The 20944-nt window shown below is 42.7% G+C and overlaps 1 protein-coding gene across 1 annotated transcript in view; it reads left to right on the top strand.

Annotated features, from left to right (window-relative positions):
* ERGIC1 (endoplasmic reticulum-golgi intermediate compartment 1) overlaps positions 1 to 20944 on the top strand; it is a 61289-nt gene that overhangs the window by 18728 nt on the left and 21617 nt on the right. Inside the window, exons 2-3 of the mRNA XM_075509734.1 lie at positions 4059 to 4120; positions 10921 to 10993. Coding sequence (XP_075365849.1) covers positions 4059 to 4120; positions 10921 to 10993 — 135 coding nt within the window. The remainder of the gene's footprint in view (positions 1 to 4058; positions 4121 to 10920; positions 10994 to 20944) is intronic.

Genomic DNA, 20944 nt, shown 5'->3' with positions numbered 1-20944 from the left:
ACACGCTGGTTGTCCTGTGGAAACCGTATGTGTGCATGCTTTGTAAGCGTAAAGTAATGTATCCCTGTGTGAAAGCGGGGTAAACTGCTGCACAGTACTGCAGGTTAAGAGAGCTCACTTAGCAGTTAGTGCAAGGCAGTGAACATGCTGTAAATCTACACCCTGGTTTCTCATGGTCATTTCGGATATGACTACAAGACTATCAAAGTGGATATTCACAGTGTAGTACAGTGTGTCTTGCTGTGTTATGAGCTGGCTGGTATAACCTTTCTTAACATCCAGTTTTCCTCCAGCATTAGTAATATCTTCCACTGCTTTGAATGTGCCAGTATCAGAAATCTGTAAGGCAGCTTTTGCAATATATAGAGCACAAGGTTCCTCTCTGTTCCCAGTGTACAAATACTCTTCCAAGTGACCGATGCCTCAGGAACCTGGAGGCTTATTGGAATTTTTACTGCAGGTGCTTGCAGGAACATCTGACCTGAGGGCAAGTAAAACCTGTTCCCCTTTACCATGCATACAACTCCATGGCCTCCTCCCTCATACATTACAAATGATTTGTGGTGTCTAATCCTCATTCTTTTCTCTTCCCAGGACAGTGTAAGTGTTCCCCTGAAATTGCTTTGAGCTCTGTGACGTAGGCAAGAAGCCGGTGGCAAAAGGAGAGGGGTTTATCTAGTGGAGTCTAGAAGTTAATCAGATTTTTAACCCTTAGGTCTGATAGGAGCTGTGGCTTTCACAAGCCTCTGATTTCTCAGGGCTTAGGGTCTCCTGTTACAATAACTCTTGTCAACTTCACGTATTTGTTTGAGTTTACTTAATTTACTTATTTATTAGAATTATATGTAATTAATGAGGTCTTCTTTGGGGTTCCATCCTCTACTTACTGCTGGGATCTCATATCTCTTGTCTCACAAGCATACTTTTCAAGCTGTCATCGAATCCTCTGCAATTTTTATCTTCTTTTAACTCAAAGTTTAAATTAGAGTTAACAAGATAACTCTGTTTCCTGGCCATGCCAGCATCTCCATCATTCTCTTCAAAGTTTGATGTCTTGCTATCCTTTTGGGCTTCCAACTTGCCCTTCTCTGAATGCCTAAACCCAACTACTGTTTCCAACATCCTGGATCAGACTAAAATTGTACTACATAAATTGTACTTTCTCAAGCTGTGGCCGGTATCAGATGCTTTATGGGAAGATGCCTCATACCCTGAAGAGTATTTTTCCTTTACCAAAGTATAAACCTACGTAATCCAGAGCATGTATTTTCCAAGCAGATGAATGTTCTTCCAGGATACATGCACATACCCAGTCCTTTTTCTTTTGCTTTGGTAGTCTCTTGGATTTACTGGTATCATGTGTCAGCAAAAGCTAGCCAACAGTGTTTGTCTCTTATTCCAAACTTGTCTCTTTCCATTCCCTTGCTGTTAATGTTAATTGTTTTGATCATTTCAGCATCCTTCTGCAAGCTTGAATACACCTCCCCTGCTTGCCTTCCCTTCTGCTGCTTGAGTCAGGTTCTGGATGTCATCCTTCAAGCTTCTGCATTCATCCGTAAGATCTCAACTGAGCTTTCCTCCTTCCTCCCTACCATCCAGTCTGCTCTCACTGCCTCTTTTGCATACATTGTCCACTCTTCATTCTGTGTGACTCCTTAGCATCTGTCCTTACCTAAAAATGTGTTAATTCTACAAAACAAAGCCGTTAAAGCTTTATGCAGTTCTCCTGGGTTGTTCTGTACTCTTGTACATGCCTCTAGACTGTAAGTTCAAGGCTGGGACGCTGTTTGCCTGATGTTCTTTGCCTAGCAAGGTGTGTATGCTCACTGTGCTCATACATTAAGTGATCCTTAAAGTGCGTTAAGGGCCTCGTGACAACTGTTGCGAATGTGCTGTACTGTGCTTGCAGGGAGGCTTGAGCCTGTAAGTATAGACCCAAGAGTTCTCAAAACACCAGGCAAATCAGCTCCAGAGACTTGCTTAAAGCCCTTTATAGATGTGTGTCATGGTAGTAGAAGAGAGAGGGAATGTAACATTGTGGTAGAAGAGATGGGAAGCAGAATAGCACAGAGAGGGTGGAATGCCTTTTAAGCACTTAAAGCCAGGCAATAAATGTGGCTGGGAGCCATTGATCACTTTCTGTAGGGTCTTTGCCTAATCCTGGCTTACTTATGCAATGTAAAACTTAATTTGTGGGGTTTGGGTGTTACTTACGTGATTAAAATGGCAGTCTGAGAGAAGGGAACCCTGCCATGACATCAACTTTCTACTGAGTTATTTAAAAAGCTAGATTTTTATTTTTTTTAATCCTGTGATGGGTCATGTTAATACTAGTAAATATTTCTCATTGTAAGAACAAATTTCCTTTTATAGTATCCACATGCTGCTGTTTTTACTGAATCCAGCATAGAGCTATTTCCTATTTCTAATTGTTCACTCACACTCAGCAGTTCTTGCTTGTTCATGTGCTTGCTCTCGCTCTCTTTTTCTTTCTCTCTCAGCTTTTTTAGCCTTGTTGATCTATTATTGTGGCTTTGGCAAGACGACGCCAGCTTTTGGCATTTAACGGGCTGTGAGCAGGAATGATCAGCTACTTCCTCTGCCTGTGAGACCATGATGTCATCAGCTACTCTGGGTTGCTTTACCATCCACTGCTGCTGTTGCTTTGGTGTATGTGGAAAGAATGTAAACAGCACTTTCCAGATGTTCTCAGGGCAGCTGGAGAGCCATAAATGGACTGTTTGGTTCAGGAATATTGCTGATCTATTTAGGAGATGACAGTGAACAGACTCATAAAAACATACAGCTCCAATGCATATCCTGTGCAGCATGCTCTATCAAGTGTATCACAGTGGATTGGAATGGTTAAGTTATTACAAAGCATGTTCAGGACTTGAGCTGGGTACCCTTTTTATCTGCTCTCCTTCCCCCTCTCACCCTTCCTTCCTCCAGCTTCAGCTGCTGATTGAAACACAGCAACAATGTCCTTCGTTTTGTTCACCCAGAGTGTCTCCAAGTTGTAAGTGATCTTGACAGATGAAGAGTGAAGAAAAGGAAGATGATCTAGTTTTTAAACTCTTAGTATAATATCTAGTGTAGTAGGAACTACCGACTAAACATGGGGGTGTTTCATCTTGGTGCAGTATAGAATAGGAATTTGGAAGCCAGTGTGTCTCATGCCTCTCCAGGGCTGGAAAAAGCATCAAAACTCACCCACTTGTGGTATATCCAAAAAAAGTCTATTTTGGGGGAGAACCAGTCACTTCCTTCTTTGGGGGGTGTGTGTGGGGGTGTGTGTGTGTTTTTAATGCATTAATTAATTTTTATTGAGTGGTGGAAAAACTGATGTCAGAGCTGCATTGTGGCTGGATGTGCAGGAACACAAGGTTGTAGGAAATAATACAGCTAACATCATAAGGGCAGTGGAAGTTTAACCATGGAAAGTTTAAAATAGCAAAGCTGAGCCATATGGATATTAAAAGAGATGACTGAATCAAAACAACAGTCTAATATTAAACTAGATTGTGCTGGGGGAGTAGCAAACTTCTTGGGTTAATTTCTCTTGTGTATCCAGTGTCCAAGGGCAGGTTTCTTGTCTCAACACCTTGATTTCTGACTTTGGTATTGCCAGTTTCTGGCTATTGCAGGATACAAACTACAAGGGGCAATATAGGTTGTGTCTCACTATTTTTTTTGCCAGGCCTCTTTATTCTGTAGAGTATCCTTTTCCTTTTACGGTGGTCTGTAAACTTGTCCAGCATGACTTCTTCCCTGGCACCTCTCACAGTTCAGATTGCACAGATCCATGACAGCAAGGTGGAGGGAAGTGGAGAGAATTACTTTGGAAATTGGAGCCAAGAAGGAGCACAGTTACATAATTGTACAAAAGAAGAAGGATTTTTTTGTTTTGTTTTTTTCCTTCTCATATCCTTCTGCAAACTGAAAAAATGTTGTTGGAAAGCTGGATGGAAAAACTTCAGCATCATTCATCCCTGTGGGGAGATGAAATGTATTGAAATGTTCCACCTGTTTTATGGCTGTTGCTTTTCCTCTTTCAGGTTTGACATCTACAGGAAGGTGCCAAAAGACCTTACACAGCCAACCTACACAGGGGCTATTAGTAAGTAACACTTCTTTCTGATGTCCTTGCATACCCCTGGTCTAAAATTAAAGATCGTTTGGCTTCTCTGTCTCCGGGGATTTTTTTTAAAGGAATATTAAACAGCGGAAAGGGTATCCTTTGTTGCTGAGACAGCCCATTTTGCCCAATTTGTCAGGTCGTACTAAACGGTGGAGTAGTTTGCATGGATTCAGAATCTCAACAACAAAAAGTAGTAAAGATATATTGTCATGAAAGGGAGCTCATAAAAGCTAGCGCTGAAATACCCACTCTGCTAGCTACTGAAGTAGCTGGAGAGCTTTTTGCTAGCGTCTTCCCATGAACAGAAGCTGTGAATCTGCCCCAAACACTGGTGCGGGGATGACTTCAGATTTTTTTACTTATCTCTGATAGGCATCCCCTCAGTCAGTGTGAAAAACAGCTGGTAACAGTTGCATTCACAGTTAGTATATCCAGGCATTTGCTTGCTGAAGAGACTTGAGAAACCAAACTACTGCAAACAGGGAATCCAGGTTCTGGGTCAGTAACGAGCAGTGTGGGTGGCAACATGCAGTGGCCAGTGGTGAAGATGATTTGGGAAACACATATTTCTCACACAACATACTCAGGGGATTCATCCAATTTAGGTGGGACTAATTAGCAGAGATATTATTTTGTTGTTATTTGTCATGCTTTTAAAGAAGAAAAATTGCTTGGTCAGAAACCACCGATAGCAATCCACTCTCACTCCCATGTATCAATACATGGACTTCGGCTGATATAAATCTCTTGCCTTGGGCCCCTTTTCCTTCCTTCCTCCTCCTGAGGGAGGCTGTAGGCTGAGTAATGCAATTTCACACAATTATATGCAGTGAGCGCATGGTGCACAGTGGTAAACATTGATCAGGTTGATCCTGCCAGGCCTGTAATTAGACGCCTAATGCAGCTTTCCTGTTCCATTGAACAGTGACTTCCTTTGATCATTAGCTGTGCTCCATTCATCCGTTCTTGTAGATGGGTCAGTAGCCTTGTATGTCATTGCTGACGTGAGTGATGTCATATCCCTTGGTGACAGCAGGCATCAAATAGAACTGAGTCAGTAGCAGTGAATCAATGGACACAAAGGAAAGCCCTTTGTGAGCTAAAGAAACTCCTTGCTCCTTACTGTGAGGATGGCTGAAGATTGGAACAGGTTGCCCAGAGTGATGTGGAGTCTCCATCCTTGGAGATACCCAAAACAACTAGACCCAGCCCTGTGCAACCTGCTTTACCTGACCCTGCTTTGAGCAGGGGAGTTGGACAGGATGATCTCCAGAGGTCCCTGTCAGCCTCAACTATTCTGTGCTTCTGTGAAGATAGCACATTACTCTAAATATTTACTGTCAGAGAATCCTTGTCCTCAGTGTTCTCCTGACCGCTGAATTACTTGTATGTTGACTCCCTTTTAGGTTTGCTGAAACTGTGAACAAAGGGCTTGAATAAAACTGTTTGCTTATTTAGAGGCGTATGAGATTTAGTGTTTTGAAAGAACACTTTGAACTTGTTAGTGATCTTGCCTGTTCTTCTGTTTTGGAAACTAAGAGTTCCCACACTATAACTGGGCTCCCTTTGAGAAGTTGTCTTGTTATGAATCACTTGCAAAAGAGTATGTTTTAGAAACAAAAAAACCATCAAAGGCCATCCAGTGTTAGGCTTTCTGATCTGCAGTAAACAGCTCAAGTGATAAGTCTGTTGTGGGAAGGCTTGAAGGCTGTGACTCTTACTTAAAATTATTAGCTGACTTATTTCTCTCTATTGTTATTTGCAGCTTCTCAGGCTTTGATTTTCTTCTCTAACTGGTTCTCCTTCTTTTTGTCAGAGTGTTTTTAGACGGGCTGATATAAGCTTTTGAACCACACAGTCAGCCAACAAACTGTGGTGGCTTTGCATATGAGGATCTTGTGTGCAGCTTTCCTAATGGGCTTTCTGTCTCACCAAGCCTGTGACTTGTAATTTGAAAGCCAGTAATCCTGCGTGTTGTAGGAGGCCATGAATGAGACCAGCCCATTGCCATGCCAGTTTGAAGCCTGCGAAGTTTGCATGGTTTCATGATAAATGCTTTAGGGAAGTCAGCTTGTAATAACATTAGGGGTTTGGGGGTAGGGGAAGATTCTGCTTCACAAAAAAAAATCTTTTAAGGTCTAGTAAATATGTGAAACAACTATGGCTGCTACTTTATTTTGGCTTTCTTTAAGCCTTCCAAGGCTTACAGAGCATATATAAAATAGCCCGTAGTAGCTGACTATTAATTTAGGCCCTTCCCACATGATTTCTGCTGAAACTTTAGTTCAGTATCACTTCTAGTGCTGAAGGCTTTCTGGAATAGGAATGGGTTTACTGTAGGATTCCTACAGTTGTTTTTGGATTGTAAAAAGACCTTTTTTTGAAAAGTTTGAGGTTTATTAGGGAAGAAGGAATAGATCAGATTACAGAAGAAAAGAGATAGAAGGTACCAGTTCTGCTTCTGACCACAAGGGCTGAAGTGGCCAGCTCCTAGGAAAGAGAGGAGCAGGTAATCTCGAACACAGACAAGTTCAGAAGCCAACTGGAGGGTTATTGAGTCTTTCCGTTATGTATGGGTTTGTAATTTCAAAAGTTGCAGTGAATGCGGCATACAAGATATTTCAAATCTGTGTAGCAACCTTTCTGGCTATCAAAAATTAGTAGGAATGAAGGAACCAAGAACAGTCCACTGCAGTTTAGTGGACTGAGGTTTGTGTAGAACAACATACCCACTGTCGTGGACTTCTCTGAAAAGTGAGCAGAAGTTAATCATTCCTTTTTCTCAATAAAAATCTCTTCTTTCAGGCAGCATTGCGATCCCTGTGCCACTCAGCCAGTCATGCCATTGTTGTCCCTCTTCCACCAGATGCTTGTGCCAGTCTTTGCAGGCCTTCACACCCCTGTGTAGCATGTCCATGATGCCAGCACACAGCCATTCTAACAGACCTGACTAATGTGGTGACAACTTGGCCATGTTTGGGTATGTAGGCAGCAGCAGCACATGCCCTGGCTGGCTGACAGTTGGCATCTGGCTGGAGAGGAGCAGTCTGACTTCTTGAGAAGGGCCTGCAACTCGGACAGCTGCTGTAGCAATCCTGCTATTTAACAGTCAGTGTGGATGCATAGTTTGCATGCACATGTTGTATGCACACATGGTAATATTATCCAGAAATACTCTATGCTGTTTGGAGGCTGGAGTTTTAAATACACATCAGGAAATATCAAAGTTATGATTCACATGGCATCTGTAACAAGACCCATTCCTTGCACTTCATAGCAGTTTGCTCCATTGAACAATAAATACTATTAATTTTATGCCTTAATATAGACATGGATCCACGTTCTCAGTCTGTATGCTGTGTTAAACACTTTGCATTTCGTTCATTTCTTGTGGGGTGGGGAGGAAGAGTCAGGAACGTACATAGATGGTGTATGTATCAGAAGGGATATGTACAAAAAGGTTAGGTTGTTGAAGCTACTGTAGGGAAAAAAAGCTTGAGAGAATTCCCCATCCTTTTGGGACTACTGATTAGCCAACAGCAGTGTGTTCCAGTGTGTCTAACACCAGCAACCTTTGATATATTGATTCTGTTATCATATTAGAGTTTTAAGAAACCTGTCTTAGACAGTCCTTCGAGCTCTGTGGGAACATCTCAGTGCTCTTGCAGTTAAGCTAAGCTTTATGCATTAATTGTTTTATTCTGTCTGATCCTAGCCTTTAATCTACTTTCCCAAATATAATACAGTTGTCAAATGTGGGTGGCAGGAACTGCACATTTGCATGGAAGCAAGTAAAGTCCTTCACTATGAAATAAGCAGCTGAAGCACTTTGTGCGTAAATTCTTATGCTGGGAACATCGTATATGCCTGCAGCTTCACGCTAAGGAGAGGAGCTCGCGTTCTGTGTCTGGAAAAACGTTGGCTCCAGAGACAGTTTAACACAAGACTTTCACATAAGTCTCATGCCAAAGACACCCCCCTGCCCTGAAAATGTATGTGTACAAGAAGAATTTAACACAAGAGCGGCCGTGGTCAGTGCGAATGTCCATGTAGCCTAGTATCCTCTTGCCAGGACTGGTCAGCAGCAGATGCCTGAGGAAGAGCATGAGGACAAGTTAAACATGTTGCCAAGCTTTGGTCAGTTGGTGGTTCTGAACTTCTTGAGCTAGAGGTGGTTCCTTTGTGTTTTGTAGCCCTCAATGGATTTCTTCTTCAGGGCATGTCCGATTCCTTTTTGAAATCTTATAGACTTTATTTTTTTAAGCGTCCCCAACATCCATAGTCAAGAATTTTCAGAATTTAGTTAGGTGTTGTGTAAAGGAAAACCTCTTCTTGTTCTTAACCTCCCCCTTCCCTCCCATTCCCATACTGGAAGAGACAGTGAGTGGTTGTTCCCCATTCATCTCCTTCAGGCTGCTCATGATTTTATACACCCCTCTCATGTCCACCCTCAGTAATCTCTTTTACAGGTTGAAAACCGACTATGTAGTTTGAAGACTGGCAAAAGCATTGAGGAGCTTTGAAAGTCAATCCCTGCTGGGTGTTTCAGGGCATTCTTACAGGATTTTTTAGATATAGGTTAGTGGAATTTTACTGTACTGTATTTGGTAAGCTTTGTCACAAGCATTCACTGCAAGAGCTGGATTGGAAGATGGACTTGAGGGAGCAAATACTTTGTATACTGGAAAAGGAGAAGACAATTTGATGATGGAAATGGCAGAGAAGAAAGTTAAAAAATTGGAAGAGAGAGAGAAAGCTCTGGGAGAGAACTTAAAGTTAGTAGTACCAGGCTTACATAGAAGTGCTGGAGAGCAGAGGTCTAGCTGATGCTGTGGAAAGCCTTTACAGGATGATAACAAGCAGAGAGGAATATGGGAAGCAATTAAAGAAGGGCTTGTCTCCATGTCAAATGATCTCCCCTGCATACTGCCAAAGATCAGAGATCTTGTGTCTCTGCTGTTCAGTGATTAACAGTAAGAAACACTGGATCAACTAGTCTTGTGCCTAGGTTGCTTTTTTTGTGCTCTTACGTAGGTGTATATGTTCTCATAAGAATTTGCTGCTGTGCTTTAAGTAGCCCTTTCTCCTCCCCCACACTGCATGGTGCACAGTGCCAGTGGCTTAGCTGGCTTACAGCAGTGTTGTTCTGTCTTGACAGCCAAGACTTGGAAGCAACTGTGTGACCATCTGAGGTTTCTCATTAGAAATTAATATCCCTTCTTACTTCCCATTTTCCTACTCGTTTTTGACTTTGTTTTTCCCTTTTTTCTCTCTCTTCATCCTAGCTAATGGATTTTTTGGCATCTCTTTTAATCCCTTGCACTTTTCAGAAGGTCAGTAAATTAATTCACCCTTGAAATGACTCTGATGAGGAAGGGGAAGCAATGCATTTCTCTTTCCTCAGAACTATAAACTGACTAATCTGAAGAATGAGGCACAAGGCTTTAGGTCACTCGAGGGTCTGTCTCGGTATTTGCCTTAAGTGCCTCCTCTTTCCTTCCCTTGCCTCACGCATTCTCTACCAAGGGAGTTTGGACAGGCGCAATTGTGTGATAAAATTGCCGCCCAGCCAGTTGTTGCTTGAGCTTCCTGAAGGAATGGGTATTCAGGCTGTATAGGTCATGTGGAATAAAGCTGAGGAACAGGGTTCTTCTTAGGTATTTCTCAATCCTAATTAGTGGCTGTGGTAAAGTGGTCATTTCTGAAGAGTGCTTGGTCATTGTAACTCTGCTGGGATTGAGGGGTAAGCCAGATTGTACTCCTGTTGTTACAGCCCTGGAATAGCATGCCATTTCCTGGTTTACTCTTTCGTATAGTGATTCATGGTGAACTTGGGTATTTTATTTAATACAAATACACATTGCAGCCCTGTCTCCTTGAGTTGGCACATCCTTGTCTACTCCAGTCATCCCTGCTCAATAGGATTTGCAGCTGTCCTTCCTTCTAGCCCTCCTGTGTGGGTCAATGACTGTGTCACTGCTGCGTGAATGTCACTGTACGATGTTTTGAATAGTTTCCTGGTGAAAAGTAACCAGTAATATGTCAGTTACTTTGGGTTCCTTCCTTTTAACTCTAGGTTGGCATTCTTAGAAAAGACATGGGACTCGTTGTCCAGGTGCTTTGCATTTCCTTCACTAGGAATTTTCCCTCTCTGAAGAGTCAATATATAGGCAAATGGAGAAACTGGAGAAGTATCAGGCATTGGCTAGACTAATCCATTATCGCCATGTCTTTGCTGTACCAGGTCTATCTAATGGGTAGTGCAGGCTGTGAGATGACGTACACATGGCCTTAGAACTTGGCAAAGAACCAAAATGTCTCCTAATCCACAAAACACTGCATAGCTGACTGTATGCTTTTGAAGCAAGAAGGTGTTGATTCTTCTTCCTTTCTGGAGATTTTAGTAGTAATAAAATTACATTTGGAGCAAGGGCTCCAAAGAAATCATATTATCAAGCAGCTTTGTCAAGAAGGAGGGAGAGCTGGCAGACCAACATTGTGTGCTGGAAATGGAGAACGCAGGAGTCATGGGGAAATAGAAATCATGATGGAAAAGGTGGCCCAAGAATTAAGATACCCAGCAGGATGTTGGGTATTGTCATGCCATTGAAGTCACTGATTTGATGGCCTCGTCTGGGTCATTGTCTCTAAAGAGTGTTAGTTCTCAAGTGTGTCTGGGTGGCATATCCATGGGGGGAATAATATGCCTGTGTGAAAACAGTTTATGTCCTTGTTAGAGATATGAAACTAACCTTTTCCTCTCCTTGCCTCTTTCCCAGTCTCTGTCTGCTGCTGTCTCTTCATACTGTTTCTCTTCCTGTCTGAGCTCACCGGATTCATAGCCACTGAAATGTAAGTAAAAATCATGTTTTCTTTTGTTTGAATGTATATGCATATATGATTCTTTACAGCTTTACTCTGTTATCTTGGAAAAACGTGCCTGTAATTTCACTAGGTCAGTTAGTTGTCTAATGGTTTTTGGATTCCTTTTGGTTGAGTCCGAATTCTCAGTCAGTTATTCAGCTTTTTAATTTACTGAAGTATGCTAGGCAAACTTGGTTCTAAAATACTTTTGTTAGAGAAAACTGTTCCAGACCTGCTTGATCCTTTATTAGCTGCATACTGGATTTCTCTGTTGAGCACAGTGGATATTTTTCATGTGACCACAGATCACATAAAAAGCTTCTGACCCTTTTCAGTTCTCTGGTGATCAGGTGTAAGATAGCGTGAATACTAAGAAGATCAATGCCAGTCAGTTGCACTTCCCCTCTTCCTCCTTAGGCTGTTGATGTCTTGTCCTCATCTGAGATTTGTTCCCCCTCTCCTCCTGAATAGGCACTTTCCTCTGTACTTGTTTGATTCAAAGTGATTCTCAAAAACTAAAGTATTTTTAATCAGTTATACTGTATGTTTAAATGTGTGGTACCCTACTGGTTCAATCCATGTGGTCTGTGCTCTGAGACTGTGGGGTCCCGTTGCAGATATGGTGGGATCTGTGACAAGACGTTTTCTTTTCCCCTCGCTTCCTGTGGGTAAAATGGGTATCATATTCTGCCAGTCTTCACTGGATGTTTTTGGAGATGCTTTTTGGAAAGATGAATTGCATAAAATACGAATGATTATTAGTTTAATGTTAATAATACCTTATTTTTTTAATGTCAGAGCTGAATCTCCGATTCAGATGCAAATAGCTTTTCTCATGTGTGAGTGTTTTATCTTCTTTCTTTTCACCTGTTGAGCCTTACTTGGAAACTTAGTTCACAGGCTTTGTGCCTGAAGACAAGTTGTCCCAGGTAGCCTCTTTGGGACCTTGCTTTGAGCAAAACGGAAATAATTTCTGCTTAAAAAAATTGTTCATAGAACAAGTATTTTAGTTAATCAGATTTTTTTTTCCCCCCTGTTCTCATGCTCCTCCTGCCTTGGAAATAAACTTTGCTTAGTAACTATTAACACAGGTACCTTTGTTTTGGGTTCTAGGAAACATTCTCCATCATCCTGCTGATGTGGCAGTGAGCTCACTAGACTGTGATGCACAGTTCCTGGATAGTTAGGAAGGGTGGACCTTCTGTCAGACTTACCTGATGGTCCAGATAGCAACAGTTGTCACTGCTGAGCAAAAAAGCTCTGAAACACATTGGGCTTAACGTGCCATATTTAGATTGACCATGCTTTACGTGGCTTCTGATAACCGTGTGGCTTTTTCATTGTTTTTTGTGCAGCTCTGACTTGGGTCAAGAATATAATTTCAAGAATAATTTTAACCTTGAGTAATGTTTAACCTTAAGACAGTAGTGTAATCTAGCTCTAGCTAATTTTTTATGCCCATTGCACGTTTACTGCAGAGATGGTATCTTAGTTTTCTTACTCACTTGCTGTTTCTTTGAATTCAGTTCCATGCATTTGCTTATAAAATACTAGGGTCACCTTATCAACCTACTTCTCTCAGGAGCTGAGTTTTCTTGGTTTTCTTCTTTTAAAAATTAGAGAAAAGCTAAACAAATTGCTTCAAGTAAAATAGTACTTTTTCTTGCTCTCCTCTTAGATCTCATTCTCTCATCTGGTTTTCTTCTTTCTTTTAATACTTTCCAGAGGAATTAGTAATATTTACCTAATTTTGATCCAATTATTTAAGTGCACATGCCTTTATGTAGTGGTAGTTTCCTGTCTAGAGATTTCTTTTTGAACAGCAAAATTGTATGATTCTCTGAGGCCTCTTCATGCTTTTTTCTTAACAAGATGATGCATTTTCCACAAAGATATTGGAGGTGCTATAAGTTCCTGCATGCTCAGCTGACAAGTTTCTCATTAAAACCTCAGAGAGATGGTAAACTGCCTTTCCCAGCAGGAACTGTGTGGGGCGGAGGTGTTTGTAAGCAATAAAGCAGTAAAATTTTAGAGAGGATGTCATGGAAGAGACTGAGACAAATGAATGCAGGAAACTGATTCGTCATGGACCATCCAACACAATAGCTCACAGAATATGAAAACCTCCTTCTGATGAGTTATAGGTCATCAAAATCTCTCTTGCTGGGAACAGATCACCCACAGCATTTGTGAATAGGCTCCCCCTGTAACAGCGGAAATACTTCAGAAAGTCACATAACAAAGTGCTTCCCAGTTCAGCAACTTCTAAAGTAGAAGTAAACTTTTCTTTTTCCATTTCTTACTCATTGCTTTCTCTTCTGGGAAACCCAGTACCGTAAAGGTGTTCAAAGGTGTTGCGAAGCTCTTGTGCTTCCCTTTCAAGTGTGTATTACTGGCAGTGCATTGCAAGGCGGTATAGTCTCATCGTTTGGAATAAGGGTGCAGAAGTGTGGAGGTCTACATGGTCTGGAACAAACTGTGAGAATTCTGTGCCACTATTTAAACTGGGCGGTAGCAAATAACAGGGGAGATTCTATCTCACAAAGATATTTTGAGCCTTGTTTGCCCATGAATCAAATACTTTTGAAGATACGGAAGATTCCTTATGTGCAAACTGTTCGATTCCCATCAACTTTTATTGCAAGCTTCGAGTTTCTTTTGTATTAAGAGTCTCCTACAACAGATACCTCTCCCAGCTTGAAGTTTCCTAGTGTCAGCCAGGATCTGAATGATTAAGTAGACTGTGCACTTACATGAGGTAAAGTTTCCTGCTTTGCCAGTGCCGGCTGTACTATGAGACTGCATCGGTCTTTCTCCTCTTGTGTTAGATTTCCCTTAAAGCAGTCATGCGCTTGACAAAGCTGGATTGCATGGGGATAGCTGCACATTTTTGATGGCAAGGTGCAATCAGAGCACTTGGCCTGGTGCATTACATTAGAGACTACCAGGTTTGCTGATGTGGACTCATCCTTACCTCATAGCCCTATTATGCCGAGTAATTGTGCATGGTGTGTGTGCATTGACAGCCTGCTTCAGGGCAAGTCAGCAGCAACCTCAACAGCAGTGGTACCCACAGGATTAACTCTCACCAATGGGAGGTTTCTTTGGTATCTGCATCTAAAGTGAGAGGTTGGTGTGGTTTGTTGAACTCATGCTGCAACATGAGAAAATAAGGTCTGCTCCACACCATGCTAACCCCTAATACTTGCTAGCCTGTACCCACTGTTGGACTTTCTTCTACATTCATATGACTGTAGCAACTTAAATTCCTGGTATTACTAGAAATCTCAGTTTGGTCACTCTTGCCCAACTTCAAATCTGTTTTTCCTTGACCAGCCCGTTGTCTTAGCGTTTATAGTCTCAACTGCTAAAGACTTGTCTGAGTGGCAGAAAGCCAAGAAATTACACCCTCGTCTAGAGGATAAGAGTCATAACACTAAAACCAACCAGATTACCTATGTGGGGAAGACAGCGTGCATCACAGTAGCTATGTCATAACTCGTGCGGGCATTTCGAATGAGCACTAAGATTGCGTCTGTGCATGGGAGCTTACTTCAGTTAGGAAGCCGAACTAAGACACTGTGCACATTACAGCGGACATGCAGGAAGTTCATGTGGCATAGGTAACGTGCTATAAATGCACATCCTTATTTTGCTGCTGACTAGCTTCCTGTGTAGACAAGCCCTGAGTAGGGTAGAAAACTCCTAGCTTCTCATCTTCTAGATTCATTGCGTGACCCAAACAGGCAGCCTTCTGAGCAGCCACGAAGGAAATCAAAGCTTGGTTCTTAGGTGGGGCTGCATCCTTTTCAGGAAAAGCACAGTGAAGGGCTGGTGAGGGAACAGGTTTTTCTTTCTTTGCTCAGCCAAAACCCATCATTGCAGTTAAGGGGAGGGTGAGTTCAATTCTGGAAATCAAGGATCTTCTTGATTTTTGTTGTTGTTGGTGGTGGTGGTGGGTTTTTTTATTTCTGTCCAGACTGAGAGTGACTGAAGACTTAGTGCAAAACAAGAACTTAGACCAATCTCCTCAATTCTGTAAAAGACAGGTAAAGAAAAGGAAGTCTATGCTCCACATTTGAACCTCTGCAAAATTGACAGTATCGACATTGGTTGTCCCACTGAGCAAATGACTCAAATGGCTGAAGAAATGAAGCTAAAGTGTTAAATGTGTCTGGTATTTCCTGGGTAGGATCGGTAGTAGATTGAGAGCTGAGAGTAGATTGAGGGCTAGAAATTGCTTGGTATACCTTTAATGGCCTTCCTCATTCATCTTGCTGTTATGTTGCAAATCAAGAACGTAGAAATCACCTATCTCTTTTCTAATTAACTCAGATCAGTGCTAGAAGTTAATAGCGGGCGAGATGATAATCCTGCAGTTTTATCACCGTAATTAGGTCATGAATTATGTTCTGTAGGATCAATAAGAGTTTTCCAAGTATTCCATCATTAAGGAGGAAAGATATAATTAACTAATCTAACTTGCATTGGCAGCCAGGGGAAGGGGTAGGAGGGTATGAATATGATACGTGTGGTATGAATGTAGCTGCTCAATGATAATTCACCTGCCACAGCACACTGTAGAAAGCAACAGACCATTCCTGGCAGCATTTTCTTTTTCTTTCTTTTTATTTTTTAATGAAGTAACTGGCACTGAAGAGACTGAAGTGACAAGTTTGCCACTTGGAAGGCTGTGCCCCCCTGCAAGGCAATTAATTAATCTGCAGGGCAGAATATCTGTAATAAAAATACTGCCTTTGCATAAAAGTGTAAATTATCAGCAATGTCCAAATCATTTGTTCATTTAAGGTGACCAGATCATTCACTGGGGACACCTGTTTGCTTTAATCTTTACGAAAAATATCTTGGCCAGTCTGTGAATATCACACAGCCCACTTCCTATGCCGGGACCACATCACATGCAGCGTGACTTGACTGTTCTTGCAGGCTGTAAGGTACCCCAAATGTGGGAGGAAGCAAAACGTCAGGAGCTTCCGAGACCAACATCGCTTGTTCACACTGGATTCGTTTGCATGCCCAAGACCAATCCTGCAGTGAAGCAGAATTGTTATTATACCTGCCTTCAGAGGTTTTTTTGTCCCTTAGCTCTCCAAGGTATGTTGAATGTGTCTTGTGGTTCTTGGCCCATGAAAATTTCTCATAACAACCTGCAGGATCAAGCTGCACCTGCTGTAAGCAGCAGTGTGATCCTGGTGCAACAAGAGTTCCTTCTGCTGGAAACTAACCTTGGAGCATAAGTCATCTGCACCGGGAGCACAGTGCTACAACTATGATTCAGGTCCCAGATGCTAAGGGAGATGCTCATCCAGTTCAGGCAGGTGAAATGCTGGAGCAAGCTGGACCGGCATAAGGAATACAGCCTAGTAGTCAGAGGGGAATGGGAGTTGTAATCCCGCTCTCACCATGGACTGGCTTTGAGACAGACACTTTTCTATAGAAGGATGTCATACTTAGCTGCCTACCTCTCAGGGGTGCTAAGACGCTTAATTAATGTTTGCATAGTAACTTGGAGATTACCTAATAAAAGGTGTTATATATTTGTGAAGTGTTGTTATGCCGCTTGTCCTAATGTATATGTGTGGGTTAGCAGGAAGCGGAAGGTCGTATCATGATGTCATTTGCAATTTCTGACTCAAATCTACATTGACGTCTTTCGAACCCTTCTCCTTCTTCCTGCCTCCTGGAGAACTGTAATTCCTTCCTTTGTAGGACAGTGTGTTTTCTGTGCTTCACAGCTGAGCCAAGACCTAATCTGGGACAAAGACCTTCTCAATGAAGAACTGATTGAGATTCAGGGCACAGAAGGAAAATTACAAATGGCAGAGCAATAGACATACGCACGATTTATTACACATTAGAGAATTTGCTGACCTGCTTGTTGTTTCTTCACACAAATTGAGAAGAAGATGGGTTGTTTGTCCTATGTTGGGTCTTCTCTTGTCTGGCACAACTGAGAAGAAGGTAGTGCAGGAATCTCAGCTTCGGATGGTTGTGTTTCTGGAAGGTGGTTGGTTAGAGCGGAAATGGCAAGTGGAGCCAAGAGAGCTCACCTGAGAAAGTCTTTTGAGAAGCTTTGGGCTCCCTCAAGAAAGAATAATTTTTTTCCCTCTTAGGCTTATGGTCCTGGAGACCAGAGAGTGCCTCCTGGGAGTTGGAGGACAAGGTAAAATGCAGCTTGCTGGAGTAAGTGGTTGTATTTTCTCTATGGCTGATGACTGGGGAGGAGGGTGCATGGTTGGTTGATGTGAAATAGGGAGAAAAAAGGCTAAAACTTGAAGCAGAGAGTAGGACAAGGATGATGTGTTTAGAGAGTACCCAGTCAGCATGTGAAGCTCTGAAAGGTGAATGCAGTGTGTCTCCTCTTGTATTCAAAAGGCCACAGGCTCTTCAGCTGTTGAAGTGCTGAAGTGTTTAATGTTAGTGGCCAGGGCTGCTGGGTGGAAATAAGTTACCGGCTAAGTTTTGTTTCTGGGGAAACGAAGCTGTTGTGTCATAAATCTAAGTCCTAAAGCATGGAGAACGGGTCTGGCTTTCTTTGGATAAAATCTTAAAGAAATGCTGAGCCCTCTTGTTGCTGTTTCCCCCTTTCATTCTCTCTCGCGTGCCATTTGCATGATCTGCAATCTTAGCCAAAGAGTCCCTCCAGCTTTTTCTGTGTAATGCTGCAGGTTTGTAAGGAAACGGGATAAGCAACTGAGAAGCCCAGCAGCACTGCTCAGGAATGTGAAGTATTTCAAAGTGGCTCTTTCTAGAAGTGAAGCAGATTCTGTGTGGATCACGGCTCCTGCTGCATGGAGAAACTTTCCTCTTCCTTGAATCAGTGGTGGGAGGCCCCACAGAGGGAGAGGTCCACCTCTCACCTGTCCTATTGGCCTCATTGTACTTTCATAGCTCTGCACCTCACCTCTGCTTTATTGTGCCACTTTTATTTAAATAGTCCTTAACAGCAACCAGTAAAATACCAACTCCTACATGCTTAGGGTCTTCAGAGGAGGTATGTGCCATCTTCAAAGTCACAATACGACCCTGTATGCTGCCTCTCTAAACAGCCATAGAAACAGCTATGTTTACAGTGTCTTTCTGCCTGACCTCAGGTTTTATTTCCCTTGTGACCATCCCAGATTCACTATTATGCAGTTTATGTTCCAGGAGGGACAGCTATAAATTAGAGCCAACTTCATTTCTTCCACTGGAGACGTTATACCTTCAGGGAGAGTTGCTAGAGGTGGTAAATAGTGCTTTTCCCAACATCCCAGGATTGTCCGATTAAATAATAGGAAGGCTGTGTGCAATTGGGAGGAGGATAGCAAGGGAGGTATGAGTGCCAGTTCTCTGCCAGCTCCATCCAGACTTAGGTGGTGGTGGTGGTGGTTCAGGAGGAGATCCTGGAAGGAGTAGCCTTGACCCTGGAAGTTTGCTTTACCTGTGAGGTTTCCAGAATATATTTTGGGAGTGAAGTTTCCAGTTTGTTGAAAATGATGGTGTTTCTTCTGAGGTTTGCCCCAGCAAGCATAGCCTGTGGTGCGTTGTCATTGTGCCCTTGGTTCCCCACAGTGAGAGGAACCTCAGTAACAGAGTAGGTCAGTGCAGAGGGTGCACTCTGGAGCCCCTGATAAAAAACCTTGCTGGGTTTGTTAGCTTGGGCCCTCTGCAAGAGCTGATGCTGCCAGGAGGAGGTAGTGGCTGGAACTGGGAGGGAGAAGCAGGGTTCATCAGGCAGGGTGCTCCATGAAAGGTGGCACTGCAGGTCCAAGGGAGGGTTAAGGAAAGACAGACTGTCACGAGCTGTCAGATGTCTAAGGAGTGATAGATAGGGTTATGAAATTGGGAACATGAGTAGGAGAGGGGCAGGGGGCTACTAGGTAAAGAGGAGGAGTAGGAAGTGGCCGTGAGCCTTGCCCAAGGGACAGGTTGGGAACCATTGGTCCAGTGACCGGAGTGCAGGACAGGAAACCAGTTTCCTTTATCTGCGACTAATGGGCTGTGTGACGTGGACAAACTGGCCTACTTCTCTTTGCCTCAGTGATCCAGTCTGCAACCGAGTGACCTCACTGCTTGCCTTCCTATGTAAGAGCTCCCTGTGCACAGTTTATTCTTTGACTTCTACCAGCAACTGCTTCTCACTTGCTTATCACTGAAAGGCTTGTGTGTCTTTGCTCACAGACCACACCTGACTACACATTTTCTGACAGATTCAGAATTGGAAATTGGCAAATACAAATACTGACCTTCCTAGAGCTTTCCTCCAAACAGCTGGGATGTTCAGCTGAGCTGCTGAACCTCATGCGCTTCTCTGCCAGCCCTAGCGTGAACGCTCCTTTTTGCCAGTAACATCAAGTTGCCCGTGGCACTGGCTGGGCATGGCCCACATCTCAGGTGGCAGAGAGCTGGGAAGAAGCCAGGTGCTGTTATGAAACAGGTTGGCTGGCAACTGGGATCTTGATGGGAGGACTCGGGGAGCGCAGAAAAGGTGCATTGCTGTGGAGGATTAATGCCCATCCTGGCTGGAGCTGCTCCTCGCAACCGTATTTGGACATATGACTTAATCCCGATCGCTACCCAATCTGCCAGTAATAAACATGTGGAAGATTTAATGCATTCCACCCAGGAGAAGAAGGCTCAGCCAAGAAGCTTCTAACTAGGTCACTGATGAGCAATCTTTCTCCTCCCTCTGTGTCATTTTTATTAATCACTTGAAAAATACGTTGAGTAATGATTGCAAGCAACTTGTCAAGCCAATTAAAAACAGAGAAAGGTAGGGCTGTGAAGCTGAAGACAAATGCTGTGCTGGTTTTAAATGAGTGTCTGTAAACCCCACTGACCTGTGAGTAATTACCTCCAAAAAAATTGGCAGCTGTGTGTTTCTCAGTGTGAAGGCTTGTTTCTTCTGAATCCACAGGGCAAACAGTTCATTATGGTCCAGAGATGTATCACCAGAGCAAAATCACTTTGAATCTGTCTTGTAGCTGCCCTTAGTCTGATTTGTCTATTAGCATATAGACTCTTCGGCAAGGGCTTGTCAAAGGGTATCATGCACTTTGAGCATTAAACAAAAGTAATACAGAGCACTTACTAGTGAAGGTAGTTTATTTTATGTAGCTTGCCTGAACATAAGTTCCCATAGCCTTATAATCTGTCTGACTGGAAGACAAATTGTCAAATCTTCTTATTTGATGAGGCTGAACAGTGTTGGACTTTGAGGGAGAAAGAGCTGCTAGGTAATCTTGCTATCTTCTTGGTTCAGTGTGGTGAGTTTCCCTGGAGTGGATTCTCTAGGACCATTCAGCTGTGCTTGTGTTGGGTTTTTTTTGTTTATTTTTTACGTGTCAGATGGATTGTATGTGCCAACAATAAATATTTATACTCTTGTATTCCTTTTACTCTATATCTGTATTTTGTCTTCTGTGAAATACGTGCCAGCACTGTGGGTGCTATGAAACAACATTACTCTTTGGGAGACTGTTGCATAGTGTGTTAGATCCTGCTGTCCAGGATGTTTATTCCCATCTGTTCCTGGCTCAAATCCTCTTCTCCTCAATTTTAGTCATTGCTTTTGGTTACCATTCATAGATTGAAATGAGATATTGAGGAGAGAGATACAAGTGTGCCATGCTGCCTTCTCTTGCCACTGCTCTGTCAACTGAGTGGCAATAACAAAAGGTAATTATTTACACAAATAAGCTTTCCTGTGGGATAGCTGAGAGTGGCCTTTCTCTAAAACTATTTACGAAACAAATTGAAAAGTACATGCTTCCCTCTTTCCTAAAAGGAATAACAGCCCAGGTATGCGGAGGGCTAGCACGCTAGCCTGCTACCTCTCAACATTAGGTTCTTGTTTGTATCACCTCTGGAAACTCAGGTTAGGGAAGGGGCCAGGAAGCATAAATCAGAGCAGGAGTTTTGTTTTCTGCTGGTGCA

The sequence above is a fragment of the Mycteria americana genome, chromosome 8 (assembly GCF_035582795.1).
Source record: "Mycteria americana isolate JAX WOST 10 ecotype Jacksonville Zoo and Gardens chromosome 8, USCA_MyAme_1.0, whole genome shotgun sequence".
NCBI lineage: Eukaryota > Metazoa > Chordata > Aves > Ciconiiformes > Ciconiidae > Mycteria > Mycteria americana.
The sequence above is the reverse complement of the archived record's forward strand: the minus strand, read 5'-3'. Positions and strand labels throughout refer to the sequence as shown.